Source organism: Mobula birostris, chromosome 11 (genome assembly GCF_030028105.1).
Source record: "Mobula birostris isolate sMobBir1 chromosome 11, sMobBir1.hap1, whole genome shotgun sequence".
NCBI classification, from domain to species: domain Eukaryota; kingdom Metazoa; phylum Chordata; class Chondrichthyes; order Myliobatiformes; family Myliobatidae; genus Mobula; species Mobula birostris.
Window position 1 is genome coordinate 27,667,961 of NC_092380.1, and position 19,481 is coordinate 27,687,441.

The 19,481-nt window shown below is 45.6% G+C and overlaps 1 protein-coding gene across 1 annotated transcript in view; it reads right to left on the reverse strand.

Moving 5' to 3' along the window:
* The window catches only part of LOC140204646 (guanylate-binding protein 1-like), a 31,804-nt gene extending 13,497 nt beyond the window's left edge, over positions 1-18,307 (reverse strand). Inside the window, 12 exon segments of the mRNA XM_072271343.1 lie at positions 2,786-2,852; positions 2,854-2,886; positions 5,728-5,937; positions 6,417-6,547; positions 6,550-6,696; positions 8,408-8,653; positions 9,289-9,476; positions 10,974-11,066; positions 11,174-11,190; positions 11,788-11,915; positions 12,430-12,616; positions 18,179-18,307. Of these exon segments, the coding sequence (XP_072127444.1) occupies positions 2,786-2,852; positions 2,854-2,886; positions 5,728-5,937; positions 6,417-6,547; positions 6,550-6,696; positions 8,408-8,653; positions 9,289-9,476; positions 10,974-11,066; positions 11,174-11,190; positions 11,788-11,915; positions 12,430-12,616; positions 18,179-18,307 (1,576 nt within the window).
* Positions 18,308-19,481: the final 1,174 nt, after the last annotated feature.

The following is a 19,481-nucleotide window of genomic DNA, read 5'->3' on the forward strand; positions in this document are numbered from 1 at the left end:
CTATTCAACTTCCTGAGTACTTTCTCTGTCGTAATTGTGACTGCGCACACTTCTCTTCCCTGCCACCCTTGAGTGTCCGGTATACTGCTGATGTCTTCATCAGTGAAGACTGATGCAAAATACTTGTGTAGTTCCTCTGCCATCTCCTCATCTCCCATTACAATTTCTCCAGCATCATTTTCTATCGTCCTATATCTAGTCTCACCTGTCTTTTACTCTTTATATACTTGAAAAAGCTTTTAGTATCTTCTTTGATATTATTTGCTAGCTTCCTTTCATAGTTAATCTTTTCTCTCTTAATGACCTTCTTGGTTTCCTTTTGTAAGGTTTTAAAAACTTCCCAATCCTCTGTCTTCCCACTAATTTTTGCTTCCTTGTATGCCCTCTCCTTTGCTTTAACTTTGGCTTTGACTTCTCTTGTCAACCACGGTTGCATCCTTTTTCCACTCGAAAATTTCTTCTTTTTTGGAATATACCTGTCTTGCACATTCCCCATTTCTCGCATAAACTTCAGCCACTGCTGCTCTGCTGTCTTTCCCGCCAGTGTCTCTTTCCAGTCAACTTTGGCCAGTTCCTCTCTCATGCCACTGTAATTTCCTTTACTTCACTGAAATACTGACACATCAGATTTCGGCTTCTCTTTTTCTAATTTCACAGTGAACTCAATCATGTTATGATCACTGTCTCCTAAGGGTTCCTTCACCTCAATCTCTCCAATCACCTCTGGTTCATTACACAATACCCAATCCAGTACAGCAGATCCCTTAGTGGGCTCAACAACAAGCTGTTCTAAAAAGCCATCTCGCAGACATTCTACAAATTCCTCTCTTGAGATCCAGTGCTGACCTGATTTTCCCAATCTAATCACATGTTAAAATCCCCCACAATTATCATAACACTGCCCTTCTGACAAGCCTTTTCTATTTTCAGTTGTAATTTGTAGTCCACATCCCTGCAGCTGTTTGGAGGCCTATAAATAACCGCCATCAGGGTCCTTTTACCCCTGCTATTCCTGAGCTCAACCCATAAAGTTTCTGCACCTTCCGATCCTATATCACCTCTTTCTAATGATTTCATATCATTTCTTACCAATAAAGCCACGCCTCCCCCTCTGCCTACCTTCCTATCCTTCCGATACACTGTGTATCTTGGACGTTCAGCTCCCAGAGACATGCGTCCTTTAGCCAGGTCTCAGTGATGACCACAATATCATACCTGCCAATCTGTAGCTGTACAAGATCATCCACCTTATTCCTTATGCTGCGTGCATTTAAGTACAACACCTTAAGACCAGTATTTGATACTTTTTGCTTTGATTTCACTGCAACTTTATTGCACTGCAACTCATCCCAATGGCTACAAATTTGCCCCATCACCTGCCTGTCTTTCCTGACATTTTTACTGCTCATTATCTTAGATTTATTTCTGTTTTCCCCTTCCTCTGCTCTATCATTCTGGTTCCCATCCCCCTGCCAAATTAGTTTAAACCCTCCCCAAGAGCTCTATTAAACTTTCCCGCCAGGATATTGGTCCCCTTCGGGTTCAGGTGTAACCTGTCCTTTTTGAACAGGTCATACTTCCCCCAGAAGAGATCCCAATTATCCAAGAATCTGAAGCCCTGCCCCCTACACCGGTCTCTCAGCCACACATTCATCTGCCTGATCCGACTACTCTTGCTCTCGCTAGCATGTGGCACAGGTAGCAATCCCGAGATTACTACCCTGGAGGTCCTGCCTCTCAGCTTCCTTCCTAACTCCTGGAAATCTCTCTTCAGGATCTCCTCCTTTGTCCTACCTATGTCATTGGTACCAACATGTACCAAGACAACTGGCTGCTCACCCTCCCCCTTTAGAATATTCAGGACCCGATCTGAGACATCCCGTACCCTGGCACCTGGGAGGCAACACACCATGCGGGTATCTCTGTCAGGCTCACAGAATCTCCTGTCTGTTCCTCTGACTATGGAATCCCCCACGACTATCGCATTTCTCTTCTCCCTCCTTCTCTCCTGCACAACAGCGCCAGGCTCAGTGCCAGAGACCCGGTCACCGTGGGCGTCCCCTGTCAGGTCATCCCCCTCAACAGCATCCAGAACAAGATATTTGTTGCTGAGGGGGACAGCCACAGGCGTGCTCTCCACTATCCAGGCATTTCCCTTCCCTCTCTTGACAGTGACCCAGTTTTCTGACTCCTGTAGCCTAGGGATGACTACCTCCCTGTAGCTCCTGTCTGTCACCTCTTCACTTTCCCTGATAAGCAGTAGGTCATCAAGCTGCAGCTCCAGATCCCTAACACGGTCTCTGAGGAGTTGCAACTCGGTGCACCTGGTGCAGATGTGGCCATCAGGGATACTCTGATCACCCTTTCCAAGATGATCTCTAACTACAAGATCGCTACCCTCTCTCATTACCTAAGATGAGAAAAGATAGTACATTCCCTTGTAGGTTCAGTAACACGTTGTTTCAGGAAGCTATCAGAGATGCATTCTATGAAGTCCTCCTCAAGATTGCCTTGACCAATTTTATCTGTCCACTCAATGAGCAAGTCTCCATCACACCTGCCGATCTATTCTAACAAGCATTGGATATTTTTGTTTATTGCCTCTGCCATTGTAATGTTATTAATTCATGCCACCATTAGGTTATACTGCCTTCTCGTCTTCTACCATCTTTCCTCACTCACTCCTGGTCTCCCAGTATCCCACAACTTCTTCACCCCTCTGCACCCTCCTCTTATTACCTCTGTACTTCCCACAGTTTTTTGAACACTTTGTTTCTTTTCTCACCAGAGATGCGCATTTTTTCCTTCAACCTGCTGTCTATCTTCTGTACTTGGTCTAGTCGGGGGTTTTTCCTTTTTCAGGAAGTGGGTGAGGACAGCTGACCCCTACAAAGAAGAGAAGATACAATCATTCACGTCCAACTTTCTCCCACCACACCTGTCCACAGGAGACCAGAGATGGGCTCTCACCATCAAAAGTCTAGTTCTGGGGATTGATACACAATTAGGGAACTCCTCTTACCAATCTCCAGGAAACTGGTAAAATCACAACTGAAGACTCTTTATATCGTGGTGTCGGATGAAAGAAGATTAAAAAAAAAATGATACGAGGACGAGCTGTGAAAACGACACACAGATGTGACAAAGAGCAGAGAGATGGGTTCTGTGAATAAAGGAGGATCAGGCAAATCGAGCACAATGTGGGATAATGCAAAATATCCATTATGGCAGAAAGATAAATAGAAGCATATTATCCAAATGGGAGAGTTTGTGAAGTTCTGAGATGTAGAGGGATCTGGGTATCCTCGTGCAAAATTTGCAAAATGTTTGTGTGCAAGTAAATGGGAGAGATAGACTGTGTAACAAAAGTAGAAGGGTAATACATCAGTTATATTAGGTTTTGGTGAGATTACATCTAGAATGTGGACAGTACAGATCTCCTTTAAAACTACACACTGGAAGAAGTTCAGATATGGTTTCCTGGACAGATACCTGGAAGGACAGGTGATCTTATTAGAGAAGGTAGGATAGACTGATACTAGACACTTCTGCGGGAGAGCCCAGAACTAGATAGTTATTGACTGGATATTTAGTGTATGGGAGATGGTGTCATAAGGGGGCATTGGGAGCGGACCCAAATGTAAAACACAGACACCGAAGTATTAGGAACAGGACAAGGTTTATTAGGAAAGCAAGGGGAGTCAGGAAGAAACGACGCTGGACATGGACACAGGCCCTGGACGAGACAGGGACACTGGGCCTGGCTAGGACTAAGACTAGGAAAGTGGGACCAAGTCAAGGAACTTGGAACTAGAAACCTTGGCTAGTACTCCGAGCCAGAGACTGGACAGGGACCCAAAATCTGGGTCTTAACTCAGGCTCAGACCCTGGATCTAGGCAAGGACAAGACGTGGCTACAGGACTGGACGTGGAACTCCTACACAGGACGAGGCACATGGACAGGACGAGAACACAAAGCCTTGACTTGGACAGGATGAGGTTCTTGGACTAGGCTTGACAAGACGAGGTTCTAGGACTTGGCCTGGACTAAACGAGGGACTCCTAGACTGGACGAGGTTCTAGGACATGGCTTGGGCTAGAGGAGGGACTCCTGGACTGGATGAGGTACTAGGCCGTGGCTTGGACTAGACGAGGGAATGCCTGGACTGGAGGAAAGAACTCCAGCGCCAGGCTTGACGAGGTACTCCTGAGTTGGGCGAGGAACTCCTGGGCTGGGCGAGGGAACTCCAGCACAGGATGAGGCACATGGACAGGAGGAGAACACAAAGCCTTGACTTGGACAGGACGAGGTTCTAGGACGTGGCTTGGACAAGACGAGGCTCTTGGATGTGGCTTAGACAAGACGAGGTTCTTGGACGTGGCTTGGACAAGACGAGGTTCTTGGATGTGGCATGGACAAAGCGAGGTTCTTGGACGTGGCTTGGACAAGACGAGGTTCTTGGACGTGGCTTGGACAAGACAAGGTACTTGGACATGGCTTGGACAAGACGAGGTTCTTGGACGTGGCTTGGACTTGATGAGGGAACTCCAGCAGAGGATGAAGAATCTCTAGCACCAGGCTGGGCGAGGTACTCCTGGGCTGGGCAAGGAATCGCTAGGGCTGGACGTGGTTCTTGAACTAGATTTGGCACGGCTCTTGGACTTGGTTGGGATCGGCTCAAAGGTACAGAGCCAGGACTCCTACTTGTGCTTGGAGCCACCGGGACCCTTCTGGGACTCAGGGCCGGGATGATTGCCCACAGTATTTTCAAGGTAACTGCCGAGGATACTTGCCGAGGTCACTGCCGAGGATACTTGCCGAGGTCACTGCCAAGGATACTTGACAAGGATTCTGACGAAGTGGCAGATGATGGTTGCAGGTGATTTAGCAGGTGAGGATGCAGGTGGGGAGGGGAAAGGAACAGTCCCGCCAGGAATCCTTGGTGTACAGAGGTATTCATGTGCCATCCCAAAACGAGAACCAGGTGCCTCAATTAAGGCACCCAGTGGAACAAGGGAACACAGCAAAACCCGGAATAAGAATTGATGAACCAGACCGTGAACTGGAATGCAGATTTCATGGACCGAACCATGACAAATGGTCATGATTCGCAAAGCTGAGTTAGGTAAACAGCTAGTTTGATCAATGGAGATATGAGACAAACACTGTTCTCTCAGTGGATGATTAGTTTTTGAAACTCTCTTTATTGAAACACAGTGGAAACAGCAAGTTAGGATTTTTAATAGGAGAGATTAGAAGGCTCTTGAAAACTAACACGAAAAGATAATTCCCACAGCCCATGGATACTCTTCCCCATCACTGACTCTCCACCCACCGAATCCCCTCACACATCTCACAGACATCTCCTCCATCATGAACACTTCCTATCTATGGAATCCCCTCCCACAGTACCACAGATACTCACCCCATCACTGAAAAACCCTCACCTACTGAACTTCTCCCACAGACACTACCCCCATCACTGAGAAATCCTATTCAATGAAACTTCTCCCACAGCCCACCATAACTAGTCTCCCAATCACAGACTCACTCCGCCCAGCTAATCCCATTCCAGGTGTTACAGAGAGTGGAAATCATATTCACCTTTGTTAGGTGAATGGAAGGAGGTGTGGGTGGGGGGCATTTTCTGAATCCATGTAAGTCAGAGGAAGGAAAAGCTATGAGAAATGAAAAGTAAATGCCCTGCTGTAAAATATTGAACACACCTCCATCTCATTCTTGGTAATTTTTTTATACTCCTTGATGGCCTTATCAAGATCCTTCGTCAGCTCCTGGAAACCACCAGGTCTCCGGTAATGCCCAGATGTCAGGTTTTCTTTAATTGATGACATTACTTTTGTGAGATGTGCCTCACATTGCTCTTGTGACTTTTCCTTGATCTTGACCATGAGAGACTTGTAAGTGGAGCTCATTTTCTCCCGGAAATGAAGGAAAGGTGTACAGTAAAGTGGGATACCAAGTATTGTACACTGACCAGGGTCTCTCAGTCCCTCTCTTTCAGACAGAAACCTGTACCCTGACCAGGGTCTCTGAGTCCCTCTCTCCCAGGGGAGATCTGCTCACTGACTGCAGCACTGAGTTGCTCTCCCTCAGGGGAGATCTGTACACTGACCAGTGTCTCTCCGTTTCTTTTTCCCAGGGAGAGATCTGCACTGTGAGTCACTCTCAGGGAGAGATCTGCACACTGACTGTGTCTCTGATTCACTCGATCTCTCAGAGAGAGATCTGTACCCTGACCAGGAGTGATCTGTATTCCATTTGGTGTCTCTCACTCCCTCACGGTCAGGATGATATCTATGCTGTCTGTCTCCCAGTCTATGTCTGTATGGGTTGGGCCCAGAGACTGGTGCTCAGAGATGAGACAGTTGGTAATCATTGAACATTAGAAGCTCACCTCCAGCTGTTGGACGTGTATGACACTGTTGCTGTTCATAGATCTTTTGTGGAAGATATTGAATGCCTCTCTGCTCTTCATATTGTAATACTCTGTGAGTTTGCTCATAGTAAGATCATCAGATTCTGAATTTTTTTTATTTCATCATCATAGGATTTAAGGGCTTCATCTACTGCTGCTTGGTTTTCCACCACCAGTATTTCGGCAAAGCTGCTCTCCACACATGGTAGGACGCCATCTGCTATCATGCCCACGTATGCCTTGGTCAATGCGACAAATCCTGTGTGGGATGTTTATGGAGGTCAGTGCCTGGGGATCTGATCACACCCTTAATTCCCACTCTTCATAGCCCAAGCTATCCAGCCTATTCTCATTCAATTCCAATGGGATCCCACCTCCTCCAATTCTCTCCCGTCATTCATACTTCCAACGGAATCCGCCCATTTCTCTTTCAATTCCACAATCTGTACTCCCAATGGGATGCCACCCTTTCTCATTCAATCCTATAGTCCATGCTCCCAGCCCTTCCATTCAATACCACACTTCATATTCCCATTGGGTCCCCACACCATCCCATTCAATCACAGTGGACTCTATTTCTTTCCATTCACTCCTACCCTCTACACTCATGCTCGTACCCCTCACCATCCCACTCATTCTCATCATTTGTATTGCCAATGGGATCCCAACCCCTTCCCATTCACGTGTATTGTACACACTTCCAGTGGGATTTCTGCCCCTCCTATTCACTTCCATTGTATACACATCCAATGAGACCCCAACCGCTTTCCCATTCGCTCCTATTGTACACACTTCCAATGGGATTTCAACACACTTCCCTTTCACTTCTATTGTATACACATCAAATGAGATCCCAACCCCTTCCATTCCCTTCTATTATACACAGTTCCAATGGGATCCCAACTTGTTTCCATTTACTTCTGTTTTATACACTTCCAATGGGATCCAACTCTCTTTCCATTCACTTCCATTGTACAAAAATCCAATGGGATCCAAATCCCTTCTCAATCAATCCAAATGTCCATACATCCACCTACTCTGATAGTAAAGACCCATTCTAGGTGAGCATTTTGGGCCAAGACTCTTTATCAGTACTGGAAAGAATGAGGTGGGGGAGGGGGATGGGGAAGGAGTTAGTTGAAGGTGATGTGTCAAACTGGGAGAGGAGGAGTGGGTGAAATAAAGATCTGATAAGTTGATTAGTGAAAGATAAAGGGCTGGAGAATGGACAATCTGATAGGAGAGGACTGAAGATTGTGACATAAAAGGGAAGTGGGTGGAGCAATAGAGGAAGGTGATGGGCAGGTAAGAAGTTTCAGAAATCGAAGTTGGAGGCCACCCAGACAGAATATAAGCTGGCCTCATATGCCAATAGAGAAGGCCTTGGACTGACATGATGGAATGGGAATGGGAAGTAGAATTGAAATGAGTGGTTACCAGGAAGTCATAGATGGAGTGAAGGTGCTCAAGCTGATGGCATGAACATTGATTTCTTGAACTTCTGGTAAATCCCCCTACTCCGCCAGCTCCACCGTTCCCCATTTTTGTTTCTTTCTCATATCTTCTCTTCTTACCTGCCCATCACCTCACTCTGGTGCTCCACCCTTTCCCAAGGCTTCTGTCCTCTCTTATCAGATTCCCCCTTCCAGCCCTTTATCTCTTCCACTTATCGACTTCCTAGCTCCTTTTTTCACCCCACCTCCTCTCTCAGTTTAACCTACGCCTACCACATTGTATTTATTCCTCCTCCCCCAACCCCATATTTTTATTCTGATATCTCCCCTTCCTTTCCAGTCCTGACTAAGGGTCTTGGCAGGAAACATCGAATTTCCATAGGTGTTTCCTGGCCTGCTGAGATCCACCAGCATTGCGTGTGTGTTACTTTGGACGTCCAGCATCAGCAGATTTTCTCAAGCCAGTTTAGTGTGTTATAGTGAAGAGAGGTGGTGAGGTTTTGCCCGGTTACTCACTCCTGCCCGTGAGCAGCTGACCTCCAACAACTCTCTTGACTTTTCTGTGGGTGTGAATGTAACTGATGAGGTTCTGCCATTCCGTAACAAAATCCTCATCCAGATCCTTGTCTTCCAGTTCCTGGAGCTGCTTGAGTTTCTTCCGGTGTGTGGGAATGGGAAATGCAAAGTAGCAACATGAGGGAAAATTATCACGGATACACCTGCGGAGTTCATTATATTCCTTGTCCCGCTCACTGTTCTCACCTGTAAAAAAAGAACCAGGAATTAGGCAAGAATCACCCTCACTGAGTCTGTTCTCCCATTCCCAACATGGTGACTGTTACCCACAGGGCTGTGGAGGAATAGGGGAAGGACAGGAAGGAAACAGAGGGGAGGCAGTTTGCGAGATGTGATGGCGAGGGACAGGATGTGTGGGAGGGGCATCAAATGCATTGTAGTTGGGTCATGGGGGGGAATGATGTGACATTGGTGTTGTACAGGGTAGTTGAGGATCATGTTGTTTCAGAGGGGTGTGTGTGGGAGAGTGGCACCCTGCCAATCAGATGAAACTCTGATGGGAAGGAGTTGTCAGCTGGGTGCGAGTGGTGCATTTATACCATCAAGCTAGAAGATGGTGTACATTGGCATCAGGTTATTGCAAAGAATTGTGAAGGAATCTGAATGTGAGCAGGGCAGGGGAATGCAGAGTAAGTGGGGAATGAGAGATGTGAAGGGGCCGGGAGACCCTGGAGTGTTCATGCACAGATTCTCAAAGGTGACAGATTGCCCCTTCCTCCACCACCCTCTCACACACTGAATTCAACCCTGCTCCCTCCCTTCTCTGGCCCCTTTCCAAACTCGCCCTATCTCCTCAGAGACTGACACTGCCACATACTCACTGTCCCTCAGTTTCAGACTGTGCTCCAGGTACTCATTCGAAGTCACATCTCTTCCATCGATGTTCATATCCAGTGTCAAATCACGGATCACCCAGACAAATTCAGGGAAGAAACGGACAAAGTCCCAACTGTCACAGGCATTGGGCTGGGACTTCATCTGGATCCGCTTAGACAGTTCAGTCACAATAATGGGAGCAACATCAAGGATAAAGGATTGAAGGGTTGGCAGCAATGTTGTGAGAAATGTTAGACACTACACAGATCTGCTCCTGAGAGAGAGGAACTGAGAGACACTGGGCAGTGTACAGATCTCCCATTGAAAGAGAAAGACTAAGTGGCACAGGTTGGAGTACAGATCTCCCCCTTAGAGAGAGATAGACTATGAGACACTGGTCAGTGGACAGATCTTTTGCTAAGAGAGAGGGACTGGAGATCCCTCTTAATGAAAGAGACTCCAGTCATAATAGGGATGTCTCTCTGACAGGGAGGGTCCAATGAGTAATAGGCAAAGCTGCTGGCAGTTGAGAGCCTTGGATGTTAAGGATTATTGTAGCTCGGGTCGTAAAATCGGGAGATGTCTTGATCCAGATTCAGGCAGCTGGGAATCATTAAGTACATATAGAGGATACCAACGTAAACTTAGGATGAAAATTTGGAGGGCAGAAGGGAACATGAGGTGACTTTAGTTTAAAAAAAAACATACAGGAGAATTCTACATAACTTTACAGATACATTACTGAAAGAAGAGTAACGGTGGGGGCGGGGGTGCGGGAATTAAGGCCCCTGAAAGACCAAGGTGGAAATTTATTTGTGGAACTGCTGGAGATGTGTACAGTTCTCAAGCATTATTTCTCTGTCACAGTGGACAGGGAAGCGGAGAACCAGCAATTGCAGTGGGATCTTGGTCAGCTGAGCAGCTGGGCTCAGAAATGTCAAATGGATTCAGACAAGTAAGCAGAGTTATATTGTGGGAGGACTAATCATTGTAGGACTTTTACATTGAATTCAAGGATTCCAAGTACCTTTGCACAACAGGAAATTGGAGTAGAGGTACATCGTTCCCTTAAACGGGAGTCACAAGTAGAGAGATTGGGGGTATCAATAAAGTTTTTAGCATGCTGGCATTCATCAGTTAGTGCACTGGTGGAAGACAACTTCTTCCACCAGGCCATCAGACTGCTTAACACATACTGACACAACTGTATTTCTACGTGATATCGGCGATATGATGTAATTAACAAAGGGTGGTGATTATATTGAACCAGCCAGCTGAGGAAGTGGATGAGGCACACACATCAGACACAGTTCCAAGTATGTGGACAGGTATGAAGATGACGAGAATTCAGAGGGATATCGGAACGTGCTGGAAAATGGGAACAACTTGAGAATACATTTTAGTCGGTATGGACAAGCATGGCCGAAGGGATGCAGTATAACTTAATGAGAGACATTGATCAGTGTAGAGATACATGCCAAAAGAAAGGGACAGGGAAATGTAAGTCTGTGGACAGATATCCCACTGAGAGAGGCAGGGGTTAAGATTAACTGGTCAGTGTACAATCTCTCCCCGTGTGTGTGGGACTGAGAGATATCGAACACTGTGCAGATATTCCCCTGAGAGACACTGGTCACTGTAGAGATATCACCATGAAAGAGAAAGACTGAGAGACACCATTAAAGGATACTGTAGGTCTTGCAGAGGTTGCTGGTCTATGTTTCTTTGACCATTGTAAATGAGGATGCTGCTCAGAAGGATAACCAGTAAATAGATGGAATCAACACACATCAAAGTTGCTGGTGAACGCAGCAGGCCAGGCAGCATCTGTAGGAAGAGGTGCAGTCGACGTTTCAGGCCGAGACCCTTCATCAGGAATAGATGGAATGATCATTCTGGCTGTCTCCCTGCAGGTGAACAGGTAGGACAAATGAACAGTTAATGAGAGCTCTTGCTCAGAGATCAGTGTAATAGGTAACCATTCCATTTCTGGACATTTCTTGCTCAGTGTTTACAGAGGTTAGTGGGTGAGGCTTCCTTCCACAGCATCCTTCCTGTCTATGCTACCAGTGGCAGGTGTATGGCCAAGGGAAGCCTTACAGACCCAAGTCTCAGCCAGTGCTCACCAATACAGTGCAGGGGGAGAGCACACTGTCATGGTACCTTAACATCCTTTTTATTTGGGAGGATGGGGATGGGAATTGTGTAGGTGGGATAGGAAACTTGGAGTGTGTAATGGTCTTGGACCACTTACAGTTCCAATGGAAAATATGGCAGAATTCCTCCCTGAAGTTCAGCATGAAACTGTGATGACAATGTTAGTTAATTAACAAATTAATAAATTTTTACTTTAAATCTAGACTGTAAAGAGATTTTAAACATCCCCATTGCCTGTGGTGGGATTTGAACTCTGGTCTGTGGATCATTCCTCCATCTGTGGGTTACCGATTTGGTAATGAAACCACTGTTCTGAGGAGGGGGATAGTTAAGAGGGAGGGACTAACCTTCTCAGGATCTCCCAGACTCTCGGTGTCCAACAACAAGAGGACCTTATTGGGTCTCTGAGGGAGGGATCGACACCACATCCAGATTCCTTTGGTGTGAGCCTGGATGGTCGAATCCACTGAGAATCCTGCGGAGGGAGAGAGACACAGAGGCAGAGAGGTAATCTTTGCGAGAACATAAGTGGATCTATTATCTTCCATAGCCCAAATATGTGTGGGTTCTGAATACCCTGTTCTCATTTGTGAATGAGGGATAGGGTTTGGGAGGAATCGTTGAGAACATGTATAGAATGAAATGAGATTGTTGTAGAATTCATGAAAAAGATCAATTTATGGTCAGCACAGTCGGTTTTACAGCAAGTAACTCTGATCCTCATTAACGAGACCAGCGTGCTCTCTGCATCTAAGATATGAAGCATGCATGCAGTTTAAATTTCTCAGCTCTCTCTAGATCCATTGTCCAAGACAGTGATGGGGACAGCAACATGACACCAACGGATGTCTCCAGTATATCTCCCACTTCTGACAGCTTGACAATGCAAGTGTGCTCTTTGTGTCCCAGGTCTCAGGATAATTTCTGCAAGACTGATAGTAAACAGAGGTGAAAGGTTAGAGGTGGAAGTTTACAGCCACTGCCCTTACCATTCTTGTCTCCTGCAAGACAGTTCATGAGGTAGGACTTCCCTGTACGAGCAGCACCAACCACAGCCACAACCACCACTGGATCCTCGATGGACTGGAGGACATTCAGAGCCTCTGGGTTAAGTTGCAGCTTCCCTTCCTTGTTATAAACCAGCTGCAAGGGTTTCTCCATCTCAATCCTGAGTCCCTGGAGTAGATCCCAAAGTTTAATTTACTCACGTTGATCTGATACCTACAGTACATACCAATCTGTGATACCATCGATTGTACCCCAGCCTCTATATCACTACCAGGGTTCTGTTATTTTATATATACTCCCTCTGAACAGCTGGAATAGATTATGGCCGTAAATCACTCCTGGAAATCTGTTATTCAACATATAATCTCCCCAAATCCCTGTATTGGATCCAAGACACTAAAGCCTCCCAGTTATTAGCTTTTATTCCAATATAGAAACCAGGGAGCAACTATAGGCAGACCCGACAACATGCTTCAGGAGATCCTCACCAGTCTCCAGAAACACTGTAACTCCAGGAGACAGGATATGAGTTTGGTTTGAGTGGCTGCCAGTTCTGGGCATATTGGAGACCATGTCAATGTTCATCTATCCTCCATCAGTAAGGCTTCAAATCCCCCTGGTTCTTTCTTGACAAAAGATCCAACCACATCCCTTCACCACCACTCTCCCCTGTCTGGCAGAACTGGTCCTCACCCTGAACAATTTTTCCTTTCTCTCCTCCCACTTTCTCTCAACCAACGGGGTATCTAATGACAATTCTATGGGCCAACCTATGCCCGCCTCTTTATCAGCTATGTAGAACAGTCTATGTTCGAACCGTTACACAGTTTTACTCCTCAACTCTTCCTCGGCTACATTGATGACTGTGTTGGCACTTCTTTATGCACCCGTGCTGAGCTTGTCAATTTTATCAATTTAGCCTCAAACTTCCACCCTGGACTTAAATTCACTTGGTCCATCTCTGACACCTCCTTCCCCTTCCCTGATCTCTCTGATTTCCATCTCAGGAGACAAACTGTCAACTGACACCTTTCATAAACCTCCTGAGTCCCCTGGTTATCTTGATGATACTTTTTCAGTGGCTCAGGCGCGGTAAGTGAGTGTTAGTGTCAGAGGCCTAAAGAAGTCAAGAGGGAGTATAAAAGGAGCAGATTTGGGTAACGCTGGTCTTATTTGCCTGTTCAGGGACAGTAGGTGTTAGTGTCAGAGACCTATCGCAGGTTGGAATGAGAATATGTATAAACAGAGAATATTTGGATAAATCTGGTCTTCTTTTCGGGCGGGGGGGGAGAGGTAGGCTTTGGCTTAACAGGCGAAAACACAGATAAGAAGAGGTAAGTTTTTTTTTTAATACAGGGTAGTTGGGATGGAATGCTCCACCTGTCAGATGTGAGAATTCAGGATACCGGATGGTTTCCCTGGTTACAACATCTGTGGGAAGTGTATCCTATGGCTTACTTTTCCAAGAAATTTAGTGGGCATAAAAGAAAATATTCAAACGTAGAAAAGGAATTATTCTCCCTTATTTTAGCTTTGCAACATTTTGATATGTATATTGGCGCAACTCAGAAACCACTTGTGGTTTACACTGATCATAACACGTTGATATCTTTGAGTAAACTGAAAAACAAAAATATAAACTAGCTAAATTGGAATTTGATTTACAAGAATATGATCTCTTAATAACCCACATTGAAGACAAAGATAATGTAATTGCCGACTGTTATAGATGTTGAACTATAATGTAATATTTTATGGAGTGGAGTCTTCATATTTGTATACACTCCTGCCATATGTTATATTGGTACTGTATTTGTATTGTATATGTTGTAAACTTTATACATTTGCCTACTTTGTAATTTGTAGTTAAAATTTTGCTCTTGGTAGATCAAAAGTTTCTTTTATTAGGGAAGGTGTTACCTGTCCCGTGAGTATCTCGTGAGCACGATGTAATTGTCTTGCGATATTGTCATGATGTAATTGTCGTGATAGTGGGGTGATGTGATGTGACGTGATGGCATGTTCCAACCCTTATGAAAGGAGAGACCGCAGTCTGTTGAGGAGTTGTTTTGTTGGGGAGTCACAGTCGGTGGTTACATAATCGTGGAAGGCGAGAGAGCGAGAGTGAAGAATTTTCCAGCTTCGTACAAACCCAAGAAATCAACGGCGTCCTGTGACTGACATTTGGTATGGTCCATACAGGTATTGTGGCACACACTTTTGGTTAACCCCTGCACGATCTCGGGTGTTGTGTGGTGACCACCTCCAGCGAAAGGTGAGTTACTGTGAGAAATCTTATTGTTTGTGATCTCTTTGGACAAGGCATTTCTCGGCTGGGATCTTCGTCACCATTTTCGCCTTTTCGTCATCGCTGGTTCGGGAAGTCTCTCTTCAAATTTTTTTCATAAATCACTTGGGCTCTTTGAACTACCACCTTAAGATTGTGTTTGAGTAAGATCTGTTAAGAATTGTCTTTAAGTTCGACCGTTTGATAACCAAAGACGCATAACACTGTTAACTTCCATTTAAGTTAGTCATTTGTTTACTTTTCTATGTTTTTGAGTAGCGGTTAATAAATATCGCTGTTTATTTATAAAAACCCGACTCCGTTTCATATCTATTGCTGCTAGTGCGTAACATGGCGTTGTCCTGTTTATATCCAGTCTAAGTCTGAGTTCATTTTGGACCTTACTCTGCACTTGGGTTCACCACACTCCACAGTTCTCTCATTACAGATCCAAGCCACTCAAACCTCATGGTTAGGACTCAGTCTGCAACTCACTCTCGCCGATCTGTTCTGTAATATAAACCACAGCCACACACCAGAGCACCTGATCTCTTCTATCCCTCGAACTCACTGTTATGAAGCAGGCTGCCCTTGTACAATTTAGTTTCTCCACAGAATTAAATAACTGATCGTGTATACAACGCGAAGCCCCTTAAAATCCTCTACTCACCCACATCCTTTCTCGGTGGAGGGCAATGAGATTTCTCCAGGATCCAGACTGATTTTCAATGTTGTCAGTATGTACACTTCACCTGACTGCAATGACCTATGCCCAGGATAGAACTCCCTGAAAGGATAAAGGTTACTGATTTACCACCTTACAGCGTGCCAACGTGAAACCACTTTGTTTGTAGAATTCAAATTTCAGAGTAGAAATGACAAACATGGGAAGTGAAGCCAAAATGACATACTTAAATAACTACAAAAACACGCCTTTGCTTTGTGCTGTGATCAGTCACTTAAATACCAGTCTTTAAATCATTGTGGGTATCCATTATCGAACATACAGTATATCCCACGAACCACCCACCAAACTCGTGATGAGAACCCTTCATGTAATCCATTCCCAGAGATCTGTTCTACCCCATAGCTCTGCATTTCATCTCAGTCTGCAACCCACTCACAGGGATAGGTTATTCTATACATGAACCCCTGAACCCTTAAATTGGATCCCATCATGAACTTCATTTTGGGGACCTTTTATTCCATATATAACCCCTCGCACCCCTGTGTTTGATCTCAGCCTATAATCCACTCCAGGTGATGCGACATTCTACTAATGACCTAACTGTGTGAGGTCCCAGTCATTAACTCAGTCTTGTGTATCTACAGTATAGGTTTATAGAAATTTCTCAAGGTTTTTAGTGAGGGATATAATTACGAATATAATAATTACAATCAGAGGTTATAAATTCTCTTGTAATAACTACATTGTTTGTCCCTCTCTGATCTATCCGACAGTTCTTGCACTTTCTGGTTTAAAATCCAATATCCAGTTGCCTGCACAAGAGAAATACAAACTCTGAAAGACAGTGAACACACCAAAGATGCTTATGGAGGTATGGAGCCAAGAGGAGGCCACCTTCAGGATGGAGAAGCAGCATCTTGTATTCTGTCCAGCTACCCTCCAACCTGATGGCATGATTATCGGTTTATCCTTTCGGTTGAAAAAAACAACATTCCCAGTGCTCACCCCACTTCCTCTGTTTTTCACTCTGACCTTTCACTTCTCTTCACCTGCCTATTATTTCCCTCTGGATCCCCATTCCATTTCCCCACCTCCTTCCATTTCTGCTGTTGTCCACTGTCCTCTCCTATCCGATTCTTTCTTCTCCAGCCCACATTCGGTTGTTATTCCTGGATGTAATTCTACAATTCGACAGTCAGGTAAACTACTGGTGTTGATGTGGTTTGGCCAAATCAGGGCAAAAGAAGAGGGGCCTGAGACACCTTCTGAATTATCTGTTGAAACTTTCACTTCGAACCTCAGTGCATCTGATCTCTCTAGAACACCTCCAGAATATTCAGACATGCTGGAGGTCTTCAGCAAGAAAAAAGGCCACCACTGTGCTTCTAAACTGGGACTATGGCTGCGTCATTCATCTCCTACCGGGTACTTTACTGTTTCGGGGACAGTATACTCTCTATCAGTTCCAGAGAGAAAAACCTTGGAGGACTACATCCACAAAGTTCTGACTTCAACCATCCACATCTCCCTCTGAGGCCTGGATTTTTCTTTGATACCAGGAAGGATGGTGGACGAAGACCCTGCATAAACTATAAGGGGCTAAATAGATCATTTGTCAGACCAGAAGACAGAATTAAACCACATGACCAATCAAGTCTGCTCTGCCATTTCACATGGCTAATCCATTTCCTTCTCAGCCCCAATCTCCTGCCCTCTCCGCAAATCCCTTCATGCCCTGACTAATCAAGAATCTATTGTTAGGGTTTATTCTGGAGTTAGGGTATATACCAAACATTAATTTCAGTGGCAAACAACCTTCAGATCTGAATATGGAATGTAGACTGAATTTAAAATGTAGCTCAGAATAATGGTCTTCCTGAAGCTGGATTTTTGAGTAAATTTCAGACCAGGAAAGACTTAATTGATTGATATATGTCTGCTTATGTATGGATGCAGTCAACACCCCATTGCATTAATAGGACTCAGAGACTACAGCTTTTGGAACAAATTGCAAACCAGGAGACATGGGATTGACTGAGATGCCTGCAAAGGTGTCAATGCAATCAACACTCTATTGCATGAATACGACTCAGATGTATCAGATTGCAGAGGGGTAAAGAGACTTACAGAGGTATGAGAGAGGAGCTGGCCCATATTAATTGGAAAAGAACACTGGCAGGGATTATAGCAGAGCTGAAATGGCTAAAAATTCTGGAAGCAATTCGGAATGCACAGGATATATACATCACAAAGAGGAAGAAGTATTCTAAAGGCATGATGACACACCTGTGTCTATCAAGAGAAGTCAAAGACAACAGAAAAGCCGAAGTGGGGGCATATAATACAGCAAAGATTACAGGGAATTTAGAGGGTTGTAAAGCTTTTAAAAACCAACAAAATGCAACTGAAAAACCGTGAAGAGAGAGTGGATGTCAGACCACTAAAAAATTATGCCGGAGAGGTAGTGATGAGGGATAAGGAAATGGTGGATGAACTGAATAAGTATTTTCCATCACTGTGGGAGACACTAGCAGCTTGTTGGAGGTTTGAGAATGTCAGTGGGCAGGAATGTGTGAAGTTGCCATGGCTAGGGAGAAGGTTCTTGGGGATACTGAATGGTGTGAAAGTAGATAAGCCACCTGGACCAAATGAGGTGCACCCCGGGATTCTGAAAGTGTCATGGTCCGGTCTCTGAAATCTGCATTCTGGTTCATGATCCGGTCCGTTGGTGCTTATTCCGGGTTTTCCTATTCACCCTGGTTTCGTTGGGCACCTTGATTGAGGCGCCTGATTCTCGTTTCAGGCTGGCTACATAAATAGCTTTGGGATTCAGCTTCTTTTGCTGGATCGTTCCCTTCCGAATCCCCATCAGAAACCTCATCATTCCTCGTCTCAGTCCCCATCAGTACCCATACCCAGAGGCTCGCCTACAGAACTCTTTCAACGAAGCTCGACATTAGAGACCCGCCGGAGTGAGACTGAAGCCTTGTCGCACCAAGATAAGGAACATTCTATCGTTGAGTTTGGAACTGTCCTGTTTTGTCCTCGTGTTTAGTGTTCTGTATCTAAGACCAATCCTGGCCCTATGTCCTGTATCAAAGGAGGGGTCCTGGGTCTCTGTTCCGTGTTTGATACGAGTCCCAGCCCTATGACCTGTCCCCAAGGAGAAGTCCTGACTCTGTGTAGAGCCCCCGCCCTATACCCTGTAACCAAGGACTCGGAACCAGAAACTGGACAGCGACTCGGAACCTAGGTCTTGACTGCGACTCGGAACCTAGGACTTGGCTAGGATTCGGGACTCAGATCTTGGCTGGGACTCGGGATTAGAATCTTGGCTAGGACTGGAGACTAGGATCTTGGCTAGGCTTGGACTGGGCAAGGCTCTTGCACTTGGCTAGGACTGGACGACCCGTCTAGGACTGAACGAGGCTCTTGGACTTGGCTTGGACTTCCAGCACAGGTCGAGGAACTCCAGCACAGGATGAGGAAACTCCAGCACAGGACGAGGAAACTCCTGGAATGGACGAGGTAATCCTGGATTGGACTGGAAAATGAAGCCTTGATTTTGACTGGGCTGGAACACGAAGCCTTGACTGGGACTGGACTAGGACACGAAGCCTGGAACTTTGACTGGAACATGAAACACAGAGCCAGGACCAGCATCTCCCCCGGCGCCCCCCCCACCCCGCCCAAGTCGTCCTTAGTCTGGGAAAGCCTGTTCGATCGCCAGGAGTCTCCCATAGAGGTGTCGGGGGGTGGGGGAGGTGTACTGACATGGTTCGGTCCATGAAGTCCGCTTTCTGGTTCACGGTACGGTCCGTCGATGCCTATTCCGGGTTTTCCTGTTCTTCCCGGTTCCTCTGGGCGCCTTGATTGAGGCGCCTGATTCTCGTTTCATGCTGGCTGCAAACATAGCTTCGGGATTCAGCTTCTTTTGCTGGATCGTTCCCTTCCAAATCCCCGTCAGAAACCTCATCATTCCTCGTCTCTGTCCCCGTCAGTACCCACACCCAGAGGCTCGCCTACAGAACTCTTTCCACGAGGTTTGGCATGAGATA